The 18763-nt window shown below is 37.4% G+C and overlaps 1 protein-coding gene across 24 annotated transcripts in view; it reads right to left on the bottom strand.

Annotated features, from left to right (window-relative positions):
* Window positions 1–18763, bottom strand: part of KIDINS220 (kinase D interacting substrate 220) — a 116748-nt gene that overhangs the window by 49184 nt on the left and 48801 nt on the right. For 21 of the 24 annotated variants that reach the window (XR_010123155.1, XM_054474658.2, XM_054474657.2 and 18 more), the window contains exons 15-22: window positions 18311–18476; window positions 15868–16019; window positions 15403–15692; window positions 9268–9408; window positions 8490–8733; window positions 8233–8321; window positions 6340–6484; window positions 310–472 (exon numbers count right to left, since the gene is read on the bottom strand). Coding sequence is in view for 23 of the 24 variants with exons in the window: in XM_054474658.2 (XP_054330633.1) it covers window positions 310–472; window positions 6340–6484; window positions 8233–8321; window positions 8490–8733; window positions 9268–9408; window positions 15403–15692; window positions 15868–16019; window positions 18311–18476 (1390 nt within the window). In the remaining variant the exon portion in view is untranslated. The remainder of the gene's footprint in view (window positions 1–309; window positions 473–6339; window positions 6485–8232; window positions 8322–8489; window positions 8734–9267; window positions 9409–15402; window positions 15693–15867; window positions 16020–18310; window positions 18477–18763) is intronic. The other 3 variants (XM_063648990.1, XM_063648991.1, XM_063648992.1) reach the window with 1 other exon arrangement.

Here is an 18763-nt window from a genome sequence, read left to right as displayed (position 1 = left end):
GCCACTGTGCTCCAACCCGGGTGATAGAGAGAGATTCTGCTTCTAAAAAATTTTTAAAAATTTTAAATAAACTTTATATATCTGAAAAAGGAAAAGTTTGTCCAAATAAAGTCATAGATTTTACATGACAGGATATATACCTGTGCTAATACAACTCCAAAATTATAATGGAATTAATAAGAATGATTAAATCCAGAAGTATACATTTTATACGTATTATTTTGTATTGTCTGCTTTATATGCGTTTGTTTTTTTTTTTTTTAACCCAACCTAAAATAAAGTAAAATACAAAGAGGCCACAAAAGGTACCTTTCGTAGATGGTTTTTAATGTCATTTGATCTGGAATACCTTCAGTCTCTTCCAAATATAATATGAGCCATGAAGTCCGGTATGGCCACTGCTCAGTAAGGTTGATCCAGCTAGCAAGCCTGTCCCAGTTGAAACTAATCTGATTGGCTCTCAGTAATCGTCCTTTTAAAAAATACAAAAACATTTTAAAATTAATAGATGTGTGATAGTATGTTAAGTAAAACATTTAGTATATTCACACATATTTTAAATTTCTAAAATTTACCATTTAATTTATACTACAAATTCAAATCTAGTACTGCCATGGCTTCCAAAATCCAAAGAGCTGCATTAAGTAAAGCTTTTAGGGCTTAAACACAATTTTCATTCTAAAGTAATTTTTTGGTTGTTTGATTTGCCACTGGTGAGATATACTTCTTCGACCACATATATGCAGGCAAACATCTTTCAGAACTGTGTCACACAGTTCAACGCCACCCACAATCATTGAGCAGACCATCCATTCACCCACAATGGACCCCAATCCCCTAAAGTGCCATCTGCTGAGATCCTATTGATGGACTATAAACAGATCCAAATATGCCAGTCCATTCTCGTTGTATTATAGATGAATGGGCAATCCCACAGGCTTTCATTTTCACATACTAAGGGTGGTCTATGTAGGTAACCTACCAACTGAGTTGTAATGTTTCTAATATTTATTATTTACGTATTTTAAAACAACCCTGTCTATTGCTGGGATTTTCTGAGGACTCTGATTTGCTGTTCTACCACTAGGCTTGTGTACATGTAGACAGTCGCAATCCTCAAACTTTCAGAATGGATGCCTTGTTTCATTGTATCATGTTTCACCATGATTTGGTAGAAATTCTGAGCTGCTGATACTGTTGTTAAATTTTCAAACATTGTCAATTTTACTTCATCATTATCAATTTTGTTTGTATGTAGACTAAGATACCTATTTCTTTTAGTTCCAATATGAGTTATTCCTTTCCCTACTACTAATAGATACATAGATATAGATATATAGATAGATACAGATATACATATAGATATAGATATATAAGCCCCAATCCAATTCTTCCTATATAACCAGGCCCTCACTTCCTCAGCAAATCTGCTCATACACAGAAATTATATTTTCATGGCTTGATTCCTTTTCCCTGGAAGGTGAGATGTAAGCATTTGATGGAGATATGGCTATGTTGGAGATATACACACAGTGCTGTGTGAAAAGAGAAAATGAGCATCAAATCTAGAAGCGGCAGTTAAGGGAAGATTTCCTTAAGAATATAACTACTAAAAAGAAAAAGACAAAAAAAAAAAAAAAGAATGTAACCAACCACTAGAACTAAGCGATGAAGGATGAACCCAAGTTAGTCTGGTGGGAAGGCACGGGCTGGCAGAGACAAGGGAAGCAGAGTGAGGACATTCAGACAAAAGGAACAGCAAATGCACCATGCATGCATGCAAAGTCATGAAGGAACCGGTAGACAGAGAGAACTGGAAAACTATTTTAAAAGTATGAGTGAATAGGCCAGGTGTGGTGGCTCACACCTGTAATCCTAGCACTTTGGGAGGCAGAGGTGGGAAGATCATTTGAGGTCAGGAGTTCAAGACCAGCCTGGCCGACATGGTGAAACCCCACCTCTACTGAAAATACAAAAATTAGCCAAGCGTGGTGGCAGGCGCCTGTAGTCCCAGCTACTCGAGAGGCTGAGGCAGGAGAATCACTTGAACCCGGAAGGTGGAGGTTACAGTGAGCCAAGATCACACCACCGCACTCCAGCCTGGGGGACAGAGCGAAACTATCTCAAAAAAAAACAAAAAAAAAGTATGAGTGAATAAAAATAAATATTCTATCCTAAGAATATATCTAGCCTACAATTAGCTAAAAAATAAAGCAATATCAAAAGAAAATTCCGAACAACGAATATGTCTAAGATAATTTTTTAATCTTATCTTCCAAAATAATCCAATAAAACAAATTTGAAATAAAGTACACTTGATAAAGCACAATTTTTAATTAGGAAACCACTCAACTAAATACTTATCAATATTTATCTACTAAAACCTCAAATTCTTTTCTGATCTTAATCTCTCTACTGAATGACTTTCCTAATAGCAACAACTATTTGTATGGTGTTGGGCGGGTAACACACACTTTTGCATACATGGGAAATGGGGATTCAAGAGGGTAAGTAACATGCCCGTGACTCAAACCCAAGTCTTTTGCCTTCAAATTCTATCCTTTCCAATAAAATATATTTCCCTACACACTTCCAACTAATGTTACCCAATGAAATGGAAAACATCACAAAAAAAGAAATCAAAATTTCATTAAATACACAGATTTAAATCTGTAAGTTATTTTTCAACATAGCACTTTTAGGCAATGAAACTAATGGCGTTAGGGGCTTTATAAATTGAAAATTTTACTTAGAAATTTTTCATGGGCAGAGCTATATTTGATGAGACATAAAAGACAAATACCTCTGATTTAACAATTAGAAAGTCTACTGTATAGTCAGAATAATATTAGAGAAATTCTTACATTTGAAATGTGGCTTTAGGAAGATATTTTCTTTCTATTCTGAAATGTGTAAACATCATTATTTTAAAAATGTGTATCTCAGTATCAACTATTACATGATGTTAATTTGGTCCTCTTTAGAGTGTCTGAAAATGTCTAAATATAATCCAAAATCCTTCCTATGGATTTGGGGTCTGTAAGGCTCAAAGTGAACTACCCAGGGGCTAGATTTTTTTTTTTTAAGAAGGAGTCTCACTCTGTCACTCAGGCTGGAGTGCAGTGGTGCAATCTCGGCTCACTGCAAACTCTGCCTCCTGGGTTCAAGCAATTCTCCTGCCTCAGCCTCCTGAGTAGCTGGGATTACAGGTGTGTACCACTACGCCTGCTAATTTTTGTATTTTTCGTAGAGACGGGGTTTCATCATGTTGGCCAGGCTGGTCTTGAACTCCTGAGCTCAGGTGATCCACCTGCCTCAGCCTCCCAAAGTGCTGAGATTAGAGGCGTGAGCCAGTGCGCCCAGCCAGTGGCTAGTTCTTTGACATCACTTCCCACCATTCTCTTTTGATCCCCAAAGTGCAACCGCCCTGGCCTCCAGCTGTTGCTGGAGCCTTCACACTTGCTCTTCCTCCTGTTAAGATGCTTTTCTCAAGACAGATATAAAACTCAGTTCCCACTTCATTCAGGTCTCTTGGTCATTCAACAACAGTGTCCTAGACATTGTTCTGGGTACTGAGAAAACAGCAATAAGAAAGATAGATAGAATGCCGGGCATAGTGGCTCATGCCTGTAATCCCAGCACTCTGGGAGGCCGAGGCGGGCAGATCAGGAGTTCGAGACCAGCCTGACCAAAATGGAGAAACCCCATCTCTACTAAAAATACAAAAATTAGCTCGGCGTGGTGGCACATGCCTGTAATCCCAGCTACTCGGGAGGCTGGGGCAGGAGAATTGCTTGAACCCAGGAGGCGGAGGTTGCAGTGAGCCGAGATTATGCCACTGCACTCCAGCCTGGGCGACAGGGCGAGACTCTGCCTCAAAAAAAAAAAAAAAAAAAAAAAAAAGAAGGAAAGAAAGATAGATAGAAAACCTTTGCCAGTTGGATTTTAAATTCTGCTGAGGGGAAACAGACAAAAACCAAAGAAACAAACAAACAAAAAAGTAAATGATGTAGTGAATTAGAGGTGATTTTTTTCGAGTAAAACAAAGCAGGGAACGGGTAACGCAAGGCATACCAAAGAAGATGTCATTTTATATGAGATGGTGAGGGAAGATCTTGTAGAAAAGCTGACATTTAAGCAAAGACTTAAAAGGAAGTGAGAAACCCCATGATGCATATATCCAAAGAACAATCTGTACAGGCAGAAGAAATAGCAATTGCAGGAGGAGTCTTTTGATGGGAGCATATCTGACATTTTCAAGGAACAGCAAAGAAGTCAGTAAGGGATGGAGGAGGAGAATGGTGGGAGATGAGGTCAGAAGGAGGAAGGGGATGCAGAAAGTCAGACCGTAAAGGGCTTTGTACGAAACTATAAGGACTTAGATTTTGGTTTTCAGTGAAATGAGGACACATTACAGAGTTCTGAGCAGAGAATAACATGACTGGCTTCTATTTTAAAAGAATCACTGTGGTTGCCGTATGGAGAATAGGCTGTAAAGAGAAAAAGACAGGAGTAGAGACGAGTTAGACTATTTCCATAATAAAGGTAGAACATGATAATGTATCTGATGAGGGTGGTATGCTAGAAATGGTGAACAGTGCTCATATTCTGGAAATAGACTGAAGACAGTGCTACAGAATTTACTAGTAGATTGGTGGTAGTATATGAAAGAAAGATCAAGATTTTCTTACTTAAGGAACTGGAAAAGAGTTGGATTAATAGATAGGAAAGACATGGATGGATGAAGTTTGCGTCAGAGAATCAAATATTCAATTGTGGACATATTATGTGTCAGATATCTATTGACACCATTAGATGTCAAACAAGCAACTGAAGAGCTATAGGGCTGAAGATACGTATTTGAGAGTCACTGGCATACAGATGGCATTTAAGCCTTTCAGAGTAAATGCGGTCGCCAAGGTGCCAGGTCTAGATAGAAAAGGAGAACTCCAAGGAACGCACCCCAGGGCATTCCAATGCTAAATGGTAAAGGGAGATGAAGACTAACCACCAGTGCAGAAGGAGGAAATCCAGTTGGTGTGGCATTCTGGAAGCCAAAGGAAGAAAAATTTTTCAACGAGGAAGAGTGATCAACACACTGTCAAATGCCACTAATGGGTCAAATAAGATGAGCACTGGCCTGGCCACTGAATTTTATAACATGGAAGCCATTGGTGACCTTGAAAATGCAATTTTACTGAACTGAGAACAAGAGATTATGAGAATAAGTTAGAGAAAACAGAGGGAGATTAATATGAGACACAGGGACAGACAAGTCTTTTGAGGAGCTTTGCTGAGAAATGGGGTAGTAGCTAGAGGCAGAGGTACAGTCAAAAGCAGCTTTTCTTGGGAAGGGAGAAACAATCTGTGTGTTGATGGGAGTAATTTTCGAGTGAGAGGGAGGGCCATCTCCTGTTTACAGTCTTGTTTTCATGACACACATCATTCTGTGACGTTATATCTTTCAGTTTTCTCTATTAGGGCAGAGACTTTATCTTGTTCACTGCTTATCTCCACAATGCCCAGAAATGTTACCTGACATAAGGTAGACACTCGCTACACATTTGTTAAATGAATACATACATGTTGATAACATACTAAAACATTCCCATTGTTGAACATAAATACAGTGAGGCTTGAGAACTCACTTAAAGGAACTTAAGTACCAAAAATATTGTAAGTATGTTAGATACAACCTCACTTGGAATACAGTTCACAGCATGAACCCCAACAATATTAAACACAATTCTAGTATAACTATCATACACTTAACACCAGTAAATATTACAAAGTACCAATCAATACCCTGCAAAGAGACATATATTTTACAAACTAAATTACAAGTATTTATGTGGTTGCCCTGAAGCAATGAGCAAGGAGGAATTCACAAGGCAGAATTCCATGCAGGGACTTCAGGCACAGGGCAATAATCCTCAATTTTATTGTCAATATTTTTTATTCAAAATATCATATGAAAATTTTTAAAAAATAGTGTAGAACATCTGAATTTCAACATTTTAAATTATAAGTTTATACTCAGTAATACAAATCAGAATAAAATTATCTTTATAGCGAAAGAAAAATTAAACTTGAAGTAAAAGATTTTTTAAATCATAAAGTTTTAAAACAATGGTATACAGCCGACAGTTGATAATATCAGTTCTGACTTTTCATTGTCAAAACTAAAACTGACTTCATTAAGTGCACTTAATACAAATAAAGCCAGTATTCAGGAATGTAAACATATACACACAATACATACCTTTGTTTCTGAAATTAAATGGTTTTGTGAATGCTAAAGCTTATTATCTATCATAGACAATAAGAGACAAAAGTCACCTGTCACAGAAACAATATTAAGTAATCTTCTCATGGTCTGGGGACTGATGTCACTGAACCAGTCCTCGGTAACCAGCAGTTTTGTAAGATCAAAGGACATCTGGCGAGTGATGGTCCTCTGCATCTGCCTTCTTCGGTAAGTGTCCTGAAACAGCACATCGTCAGTGAGAAGGAACCCACGCGTCCAGTCTAGGAACTTAAGGCTTTTTGAGATGTTAATAAATGTTTATAACAAAAAAAAAAAATCCAAAGTTTTAGTCAAAAAGGAATATCATACAGTAATAAATTATTATCTGTGAGGTAGAATCTTCACAAAGCAATTGTAAAGTCATATTCACAGCAACTGCATGAAATGCTATGGTTTAGCTTCAGATGCATTTTAAGTCACAGTGGTACAGTTAGAGGAAGCTCAATGCCTTTAAGATTATAAGTAGGCAGAATTGTGTAAAGAGAATGATATTCAAACTCCATGGGGTCTGGCTATTTATAGAAACCCTTAAATAAAAAGCAAATAAGCCCTTGTCTGGTTTTAAGGATTCAGCATTTTGATTTTTAGGTTATTATCATTATTAGACAGGGTCTCTCTCTGCCACCCAGGCTGGAGTACAGTAAGGCAATCATAGCTCGCTGCAACCTGGATGTTCTGGGCTTGGGCAATCCTCCCACCTCAGCCTTCTGAGTAGCTGGGACTACAGGCATGCACCACAACATCCAGCTAATTTGTTTGTTTCTATTTTATGTAGAGGGTGTCACTATGTTGCCCAGGCTGGTCTTGAACTCCTGGTCTCAAGTGATCCTTCCACTTCATCCTCCCAAAGTGCTAGGATTACAAGCATGAGCCCTGCACCTGGCCTAATGTTTAGGTTATTCTAAAGTATGTGAAAACTGAGGGACAGCCTCTCTAACTATCCTCACATCTCCACATGAACGAAAGGCACTCTACAGGGTGGGTGGGTTAAAGGAATTCCATCTCATAAGAGGAGGAACAGGTACAACCAAGGTGTGCTCTTGTCTAAGGTCCTGATGCACGGGAAGGATGGATGCAACCATGCGGCACCCAAGGGTGCCAGGCAAGAAATTAAAAATGGTAAGTTATATGTGCCTCTGAATTTAGTGCTGTCAACTGTCATTCATCATATTAACTTTGCATCCATATCTGTAAAGGGTAGAGGGATAAAATCAAAATGTCACTGAAGACATTTTTTTAAAAAGTAAAACATCCAAACTTAATGGTGGCAAACCAGAAAAAACACAATGCCAATACTAGCCCAACTTCACTGAGTGTGAGTGGCATTGTCACAACTGCCCTGCAAGTGAATATCTTCCTGTCATATGCATACAGACATATACACAGAACATGCCCTTATTCCATACAAATAAGATGGGGAGGTCTCCAACCAATGTGTTGGAGAAACCCCCAGTGGCTGGGAAGGACACAAATTACTATGTGGTAGGGAAAAAAGAGTGAGCATCCCACAAGCATTTAGGGAAGGCCGGCCAACAGGAAGACAAAGCCAGGAGTTTTCTCACACTACAAACCTTTCTCCCCTACTGCTATGGTGGCAACAGGCATAGCTCAACCTGACCAGGAATGAACAGAGTGGTTCTCAACCCTGGATGAAATCATTTGGCAAGCTTTAAGATCTCAGGGATCAGGAGCAGCACCTGGGCTGAGAACAGGTTGGGACCCCTATACGAAGTACAGTTGTTAGGGTTCTAGGTGCGGACATTCCCTGAAACACATGAAGCTGAAAGGAAATTCAATGATAATGTTTATTTGAAGCATTAAATGCAATATTTACAAGATATTATTTAAGTGGCATCATCTTAATTTTATTTGTATTCAAATAAATAGCAATACAAACATACAGCTCGAAGCCAATGGCATCTTACCCGTCTATTGAGGGCTGTCTTGCTACCAAGTTTTGTCGTCTCCCCAAGGCTGTTCTGTGAAACTCTTCTGTCAGCATCTTCCTGTATCCCTTAAATAATTTATCAAGACAGCATCACTTACACCAAAATACTGTTGTATATGATATTTAAAGAAATGTGAAATAACAACAATATTTTTCAAGGTAAAAAGGAGAGTCGCCATAAGGAAACTACAAAACTATTTCAAACTCAAAGTACTTTAGGAGCCTGTGCTTTACCTGTAGTATCTGAGCATGGAACGTCTCCATTTGCTGCTGAAGTTACGAGAAATTTTCTTGCATTGCTTAGTCCACGACTATTAAGGAACACAGGCAAATGCACTATGTTGCGCATGTAGTCATGGCCATTTATATTTGAATCCCGAAGCACACTATTGAGGTTCTGGTTAATTGCCTTTATGATAATATGCGGATCACTTGCAAAAATGGCAATGAACGGGCCTTTTGAAAACAGAACTCGGACCTGTGGTAGAAGAAATGTACAGTTGTGACACACATTTTAAATTGTCCAAAAGAATAAGGCATCTCTTCAAAATATGTGCTACCTTTTGGTGACAATATTTCTAAACTACTATTTCTTTTCATCAAAACTTATTCTGCACAAAAGCAAATTTTACTGACAGCTCAATCTAGGTTTGTTGTCATCTGACATAGATAAAACCTGCAAAGAAAATTAATATTGTCCTTCTTTCAGACATTTACAGTCTGCTAAAGAGGTAAATCAATGCACATGAGAAACATTCATGAATACAGATGCTCTATTCATTTTTCTCACAGTGCCATTAAGCTAAAATTATTTAAATCTCTTTGTGACCAAACATTTATTCTTGCTAAGTTTCTGTATAAAGAATGGTTGTTTTTACAAAAGAAAAATCACAAAATAGGAACTACTCAAACAAAAACCAATTCCATTCTATTTTTAGATATTTGAGAAGTCATACATTCCCTCAAGTGCCACAACATAACAATGGTGGCTTTTGAGGTGGCGCAAACGTACAGTGTCCAGCATCTGAAGGACTTTGTCCTGCTCACAGGCATCTAATCCATCAATGATGACCACCAGCCTTGTCTGATTCTGAGTGAAGCTGTCAATGGTTTTTGCCATCCTGGCCATCAATTCCACTTCACATTTAAGAACCTGTATTGCAAAGTAAGGTATAGAAAGCACTGAAGGAAGATCCAAGAAGCTTAAACATATTTCTTAGAAAGCGTGATAGAAAGTCATCTAATAGGAACAGAAGACATTCAAAGTCCTTGCTGCCAGTTGTGGTTCCACTTAAAATAAGAGCGAGTGCTTCACAATTTACCAAGTGACTACACATAAATTACAGCAGCTGATCCTCAGAATGACACTGTGGGATAGACACTACCATATCTGTTCTAAAAAGAACAAACTGGGTTGAGTGACTAACTTGCAAGATCAGAAGCTGTTAATGTGAAAAGATTCAGATCTGGATGCAAATCCAAGTGATCGAAGCGCTACACTGCTGTTGGCTCCCTGATGGCATCTGACCTTGGCCACAGGAATGAGCTGCAGAATTCTATGAAGTCCCTTTCACTTTGAAAAACAAAACCCTGTATTATTTATTTTGGTGGTTCAATTTGCTATTTTTAAAAACAGATCTCTTTACTGGGTTCTAGAGGAACTTATATTATTAGACAGTAGTTGCTAACTCTTTTGAATAACTTATAAAAGTCTATTTTATAAAAACATGCTACTGTTATAATGTTTCTCACTCCAAATATGTATTTCCACTGGAAAAATCTGGAATAGAGCTCAAAATAAATAAAAGGACTGCTGGTTTCTGGTTCTACATATATATATAAACACTTTGGAAGTGGCCACTCCTTGATTATGTAAGCTTATATATGTGTGTGTGTGGGGGGGGGGGGGGGGGTGTGTGTGTGTATAATGTACATATTATGTATGCTTATAAATGTAAATGAAATTAATGACAACAATGATACAAGGGATGGGAGAGAGGAATTAGGATTACTTTGCTATTATAAGATAAACTACCTGAGAAGTGATATAGTATTACTTGAAAGTGGGCTTGGATTAGTTGTAAATGCATATTGCAAACCCTAGGGCAACCACTCAAAAAAAGAAGTTTTAAAAAAAGTACAACTGATATGCTAAGAAAGGTGAGAAAATGGAATCATAAAAAAATGCTCTATAAAAGCATAAAAGACAAAAAGAAGAGTAGAAGACAAAAATAGGAACAAAAATCAAGCAACAAATAGAAAACAGTAACAAATACGACAGATATTAATCCATCAAAACCAATTATCCCTTTGAGCGTCAGTGTTCTAAAGATACCAATTAAAAGAAAGAGATGTCAGAGATGATCAAAAAAGAGCTAATTGTATGTTATCTACAAGAAACTCACCTTACATAAAAAGACACATGTAGATTAAAAGTAAATGAATGGAGAAAGCATACCAACACCAATCAAAAGACAGTGGGAGTAACTATATTAATTTCAGACAGACAGAGTAGACTTCAAAGCAAGGAAAGTAACTGGGATTAAAGGGGGGCATTACATAACAACAAAGGAGCTGATTCTCTAAGGAGACATAATAATCCTAAACATTTATATATCTAAGAAAGGAGAATCAAAATATGTAAGACAAAAGCTGACAGAACTGCAAGAAGAAATAGATAAATCCACTATCATAGCTTGAGACCTCAATACCATTCTATAAGGACAGATGCAGCAGTCAGAAAACCAGTAAGGACGCAGTTCAGCTCAACAACACCATCAATCAACTGGAACACCTACATTTACTTCATCCAAAAAAAGAAAAAAAAAACAGAATACACATTCTTTTCAAACTCACATAAAGCTTTCACCAAGATGGACCACATTCTGAGCCATAAAACACACCATAACAAATTTAAAATAGAAATCATGCATACAGTGTCTTCCCTCAGTGGAATTAAACTAGAAATCAAAAACAGAACGATAATTGGAAAATCCCAAAACATGTAGAGATTTAAAAACACACTTCCAAATAACACATGGGTCAAAGAAAAAAATCTCAAGAGAAATTTTAAAATATTTTGAACTAAATAAAAATGGAAACACAACTTATCAAAATTTGTGGGACACAACAAAAGAACAGCTAAGAAGAAAATTTATAGCACTGAATGCATATATTAGTAAAGAAGAAAGATATAAAATCAGTAATCTGGCTGGGTGCAGTGGCTCATGCCTATAATCCCAGCACTTTGGGAGGCCAAGGTGAGTGGATTGCTTGAGCTCAGGAGTTCCACACCAGTGTGGGCAACACGGTGAAACCCTGTATCTACAAAAATTAGCCAGGCGTGGTGGCATGTAGCCTGTGGTCCCAGCTACTCGGCAGGCTGAGGTGGGAGGATACCTTGAGCCCAGGGAGCAGAGAGTGCAGCAAGCTGCGATCACACCACTGCACTACAGCCTGGGCAACAGAGTGAGACTCTGTCTCAAAAAATAAATAAATAAAAATAAAATAAAATTAATAATCTAAGCTTCCACCTCAGGAAACTAGAAAAAGAGCAAATTAAATCCAAAGTAATCAGAAGAAAAGAAATAATAAAAACTAAAACAGAAATAAAACAATGAAACCAAAAGCTAGTTAGTTCAAAAGATAAACACAATCAATAAGCCTTGGACTAACTAAGATGAAAGAAGAGGAAACACAAATTCAGAAAAACAACAAATAAAAGAGAGGCTACCACTTTAGACCTCATGGACAAAAATAGGATAATAAAGGGATACTACAAACAACTCCATGCCCACAAATTTGATAACTTAGATAAACAGACCAGTTCTTTCAAAGACATAATTTGCCAAAATTCACAAGAACAGGCCTATATCTATTGAAGAAATTGCATCAATAATAATTTTTCAAAACAGAAGGCACCAGGCTCAGAGGGTTCACTAATGAAGTCTACCAAGCACTTACAGAAGAAATTATACCAGCTCTACATAGGATCTTTCAGAAGACAGAAGCAAAGGGAATGCTTGCTAACTCATTCTATGAAGTCAGCATCACTCTAATACCCAAAGCAGACAAAGTCTTGACAAGAAAAGCAAACTACAGACCAATAAATATCTCATGAGCATAGATGCAAAAAACCTCAATAAAATATTAGCAAATCATAAGCAAAATGTATAAAAAGAATTATACACCACAATCAAGTGAGATTTATGCCAGGTAGGTAAGGCCGGTTCCACATTCAAAAATCAATAAAGGTAATCCATCACATCAACAGACTAGGCTGGGCACAATGGCTCATGCCTGTAATCCCAGCACTTTGGGAGGCCGAGGAGGGAGGGTGGATCACCTGAGGTCAGGAGTTCACGACCAGCCTGATCAACATGGTGAAAACCCCGTCTCTACTAAAAATACAAAATTAGCTGGGCATGGTGTTGCATGCCTGTAATCTCATCTACTTGGGAGGCTGAGGCAGGAGAATCACTTGAACCCAGAAGGTGGAGGTTGTAGTGAGCTGAGATGGCACCACTGCACTCCAGCCTGGGCAACAAGAGTAAAACTCCGCCTCAACAACAACAACAACAACAACAACAACAACAAAAAAAACAGGCTAAAGAAGAAAGATCACATGATTGCATAATTAGATAAAGAAAAAGCATTTGACAAAATCCAACACCATTTATGGTAGAAACTCTCAGTAAACTAGAAATAGAGAGGAACTTCCTCAACTTGATAAAGAATATCTGTAGTTAACATCATACTTAATGGGGAGAACATGAAAACATCTACTAAGATAGGAATGAGGCAAGATTGTCCCTTTTCTTACCACTCCTTTTCAACATAGTGCTGCAAGTCCTAACTAATGCAACAAAACAAACAAAAAAAAGGAAATAAAAGGTATGAAGATTGGGAAGAAAGAAAGAAAACTGTCTTAGTTCACAGATGGCTTGACTCTCTATGTTGAAAAACCGAAAGAATCAACAACAACAAAAAACTCCTGGGACTAACAAACAATTATAGCAAGGTTTCAGATTAATACAAAAGTTGATCACTTTCCTATATATCAGCAATGAACACATCAAACATGAAATTAAGAACACAATTACTATCTATATTAACATTGCAAAAAACGAAATAGGTATAAATCTAACAAAATATGTATAAGATCTATATGAGAAAAACCACAAAACTCTTGAAAGAAATCAAGGAAGAACTAAATAAATGAGGAGATATTCCATGTTCATGGATAGGAAGACTCAATACTTGACCTAAAGATTTAACGCAATCTCAATGAAAATCCCAGCAAGTTATTTAAGGTGAATCAAAAGTTCTTATGAGGAGAAAAAGACCCAGAATAGCCAACACAATATTGAAGGAGAAGAACAAAACAGGAGGACTGACACTACCCAACTTCAAGAAAATAAAGCTAGAGTAATCAAACAGTGTGGTATGCACAAACGAATAGACAAAGAGAAAAGAGAGCCCAGAAACAGATCTACACAAACATAGTCAATTGATCTTTGACACGCGGCAAAGGCAATACAATACAAGAAATAGTCTTTTTAACAAATAGTGCTGGAACAACTGGAAACAAAAAAAAAAAAAAGAAAGAAAAGAAGCAAGGAAGTAAGAAAGAAAAGAATCTAGACACATTCACACTTCACAAAAATTAACTCAAAATAGCTCACAGACCTAAATGTAAAAGTATAAAACACCTAGAAAATAACAGAGGATAAAATCTAGGTGACCATAGGTTTGGTGTTAACTTTTTCGATAGGACACTAAAAGCAAGATCCATGAAAGAAAGAATTAATAAGCTAGACTTCATCAAAAATGTCTGCTCTGCAAAAGACACTGTCAAGTGAATGAAAAGCAACCAAAAGAATGGGGCAAAATATTTGCAAAAAGCTTCTCTGATAAAGGACCATTAGCCAAAATATACAAAGAACTCTTAAAACTCAACAATAAGAAAATGAACAACCTGACTGAAAAATAAGCCGAAGACCTTAACAGCCAATTCACCAAAGAAGACATACAGATAGCAAATAAGCACATGAAAATATGCTCCACAACATGTGTAATCAGAGAAATGCAAATTCAAACAATAAGATAACACTGCACACCTAACAGAATGGTCAAAATCCAGAACACCAATAATACCAAACACTAGTGAGGATGTGATGTGGAGCAACAGGAGCCTCATTCATTTCTGGTGGAAATGCAAAATAGCCACCTCAGAAGACAGTTTGGTTGTTTCTAACAAAACGAAATACCATACAATCTTGCAATCACACTTCTTGGTATTTACCCAAAGGAGTTTTCAAATCCTTTATGTTCGCACAAAAGCCTGTCCACAAAAGTTTATAGCAGCTTTATTCATACTTGCCAAAACTTGGAAGCAATAAAGATGTCCTTCAGTAGATAAATGTATAAATGAACTGTGACATATCCAGACAATGGCACGTTAGCCATGCTAAAAAGAAATGAGCTAGCAGGTCATGAAAAGACATGAAGGGAACTTAAACGCATACGACTATTTGAAAGAAGCCAATCTGAAAAGAGTACACGTGTATGATTCAACTATATGACATTCTGGAAAGGGCAAAACTATGGTGATAGTAAAAAGAAATGGTAGCCAGGGGTTAGGGAGGAGGGTGGAGAGAGGGGTGAATAGGTGTGAAGAGGTGAAGCACAGAAGATTTTGAGGGCAATAAATCTACTCTGTATAAGACTATAATGGTGGATACATGTTATACATTTGTCCAAGCCCACAGAATGTGCCACACCAAGAGTGAACCCTAATGTAAACTACGGATGCTGGGTGATTATGATGTGTCAGCCTAAGTTCATCAACTGTAACAAATGTACTGCTCTGGTGGGTAATGGTGCCAACTGGGGAGGCTGTGTATGTGTGGGGGAAGTGGGTATATGGGATATCTTTGCACCTCCCTCTAAATTTTACTGTGAACTTAAAACTACCTTAAATTATAGTCTTGAATGAATGAATGAATGAATGAATGAACAAATTAACTAAACTAAAATAAATGCAACACTTTAATATTTAGAGAGTGTACTTCCTAAAGCCCAAATGAGCATGACAGTGGCAGCATATTCGCATTACAATTTTTTCTAATAACCAATGAGTGCTTACTTTCATGAATCCTTCACTTTTCAGTTTGTGCAGTTTGGAGGCTGCATTATGGAGGCGTTTTCTTTGGGAATTCAGAAGCGAGTCCAGCACTTGCCACCATGTACGACAGTTCAACACAAAGGCCAATCCCACTATAGATGCGATTGATATGAGGACAGCATTTACAGTCAGATGCTTTGGGTCAACTCTAAATATAGCCAGAAGAGTAATTCCAGATATAATGCAGCCAATGATAAAAAGGAAGATGACAAAAGATGGGAGACAACATGTTTTTTTCCATTTCTTTTTACCTGTAACGCAACAAATGGTTTTAATAATTAACATATCAAGTATCTAGAAAATCCTAACATTATAGTCACAGTACCTGATGAGTCTAATGTTCAAGGTGTGTTTTCATGAAAATAAACTGAACATCTATCCCACCCCCACCCCTTACACACAAAGAAGGAAGGAAGGAAATCCTACCCTGAGTATCTTCAGTCTTGAATACTCGAAAAAGCCTGGTTGCCAAAAAGCCAAACTCTCTTTCGCAAGCATCCGAGAGGGTTGCAATCATTTCAGCCAGAGAGGTTTCTCCACCTACACTGGACAGTCTATTGTAATCTGTAAACAAAAACCTTGAAGAAAAGAACAAATCAAACATTACTTTGGTATCTAAAGTAACAAATAACTTCAATGTATGTCATCTTTGCATCATTTACCCTTTATTTTCTTTTTGTCTCTTTCGAAATATTGTTTTTTAAATTCCAAGGAGGGAAAAGAATTTGTAATTAGGTAGCTTCCACTTCTAAAATCTTACATACTTTTCTTAGGAAAAAATAGTAACAAAAGTGAAATGTGCAGAGCCGTATAAAGTAATTCTGACTAAGGACAGTCGGGGGAAAGTTACGCCAGAACTTAGACATGGAGTATCAGACACCCCAACAGATCTCATGATATAGTGGTTAAAAGGTGACACCCGTGTCATGATGTGGCCACCAAGAGTTGCACAAAGAAAGTTTTCTAACACCAACGAAAGAGACTCTAACCCTGAAAAAATATTAATTACAGTCATTAAAGAATTTCAAGCCCAGTAATACCATTTAAAAACTCAAGTTTTAGCATGCCTTATTTTATTTATAGCTTCAACATCTACCAGGGATTGACAAATAGCTGTAAAATATTCTCTTCACAATTGATCTTCAAAATTAAGTGAATTATTTGTATTCTGACTCTCTGAATCATTATTATTTGTGTGTTAGTTCCTTTCTCCCTTCCATCTCTAAATTAAACTCTCATCTCAGTCCAGTAGATAAACATTGCTCTCAGAATACAATCTGTAATATACTGTGTGGTCTTGATGATGCTATTTTAATTGTTCTAACTGAAAAAAAAAAAAACACCTCATTAATTTAGACTGGTTTCCTTATTTTCTGTAAAAATATTCCAATTATTTTATTCTGTTTTCCTTTTAACTTTTTCACTTTTAAATCCTTTTCTTAATACTTAATTCTATATGCTAGTTACTTAAAAGTTTTTACCTTTATTTTTCTCTTATACTCAGTTTTAATATTTTATCTGGTTTGGCCTATTTATTTTCATCTTAAATTACACTTATTTTTTCTTATAATTAAAAAATTTTCATCTTTTAATGCCTTTTTTTTTTTTTTTTGAGCAGGGTCTCACTTTGTCGCCTAGGCTGGAGTGCAGCAGCGTGATCTTGGCTCACTATACCTTCAACCTCCCAAGCTTAAGCAGTCCTCCCACTTCAGCCCCCCAAGCAGCTAGAACTACAGGCACGCACCACCACACCCAGCTAATTTTTCTATTTTTTGTAGAGATGGGGTTTTGCCTTTACCCAGGCTTGTTTTGAACTCCTGAGCTCAAGCAATTGACCGCTTTGGCCTCCCACAGTGCTGGGATTACAGGTGTGAGCCACCACATCTGGCCTTAATACATTTTAAATTCTTACATTGCTTACTTCCATTGAATTTCTTTTGCTTTTAATTTTCTAGCTTTTTTTTTTTTCATTTTACTGTCCTCTGGAGCCCTCTACCTTTCCTTTATTCCTGGACTTAAATATTTTTCATCTTTTCTGTTTTCTCATAAATTTCCTACTTAATATGAATAATAATTTTAGATAGACATGTGAATATATTTCCTGAGCTGAGAAAAGCACAGCTCAGAGAGGGGAGCTGGGTTTCCCCAGGTTAACCGCTCACATAAGGAGGGGTCAGGTCTCCAACGGGAAGCTCTCTGGGGACCAAGGCCAGTGGCTGGACCCTTCCTCCATCCAGTGCTCTCTTCAAAGTGTGTTCCAAAAGATGGTAACAGGTGACATAAGAGGGAGAAAAGGTTTATGCTCAAATAAAATTTGGTAAATAGAAGTTAAACAGGTTTCTTTATGGAAAGGTGCCTCTGATCCTTTAACGTACAAGAGGGATATATAATCTGAAGTGTTCCCACGGTATTTGACCAGGGCATGTTTTTATTTTTGTATGTAAAAGGTTCCAATGTTTTTTGGAACATACACTGAGAAATTATACTCTATAAACATTTTTTTTTTTTGAGACAGAGTTTCATTCTTGTCACCTAGGCTGGAGTGCAATGGCACGATCCTGACTCACTGCAACCTCTGCCTCCCAGGCTCAAGCGATTCTCCTGCTTCATCCTTCCAAGCAGCTAGGACTACAGGCATGCGCCATGACGCCCCCGCTAATTTTGTATTTTTAGTAGAGATGGGGTTTCACCATGTTGGCCAGGCTGGTCTCGAACTCCTGACCTCAGGTGATCTGCCCACCTCGGCCTTCCAAAGTGCTGGGATTACAAGCGTGAGCCCCCACACCCGGCCCCTATAACCTTTTTGAAGTGAAAAATATTTTTTTCTGAATCTCATTGAAGATTTCTTCTGTCAAATGGAACAACTCACCTCACAGGTAAAGCTTTAGTAGTCTGCTCTGGCAACTCAGGTGGATTCACAAACATCAATTTAAGGAGGAGTTCCAAATATCCAATATGTCTTGCCAATCTAGTGCTGAGGACCCAGGCCCAATTCCAACTCTCTCCTTCTCTTCGTCCACCAAAGTAAATGACAACTGAAATTCACAGTTTAAAAAAGTTATCCAAAGCAGTCACTAGTCAAGCAGATCTTTTCTCCAAAGATCAAATATCAAGTAATGACAGCTAAGCTTACATAGCTTTCTATGGTCCCATACTATTTCCTAACTACTCCTCAAAGAATTCCATTAACCTCCCCTAAGATACAGAAGATATGAAAAATGAAAAGTAAACTGACTAAAATATGCCTTAAACAGAAACATAACTGCAGTTCAGATTCAAATGCAAATCACTTTGGATTTATCACTATTCGCAACTGGTAAAG

The sequence above is a fragment of the Pongo pygmaeus genome, chromosome 12 (genome assembly GCF_028885625.2).
Source record: "Pongo pygmaeus isolate AG05252 chromosome 12, NHGRI_mPonPyg2-v2.0_pri, whole genome shotgun sequence".
Lineage (NCBI taxonomy): Eukaryota > Metazoa > Chordata > Mammalia > Primates > Hominidae > Pongo > Pongo pygmaeus.
Note: the sequence above shows the minus strand (reverse complement) of the source record. Positions and strands in the feature narration are given on the sequence as shown.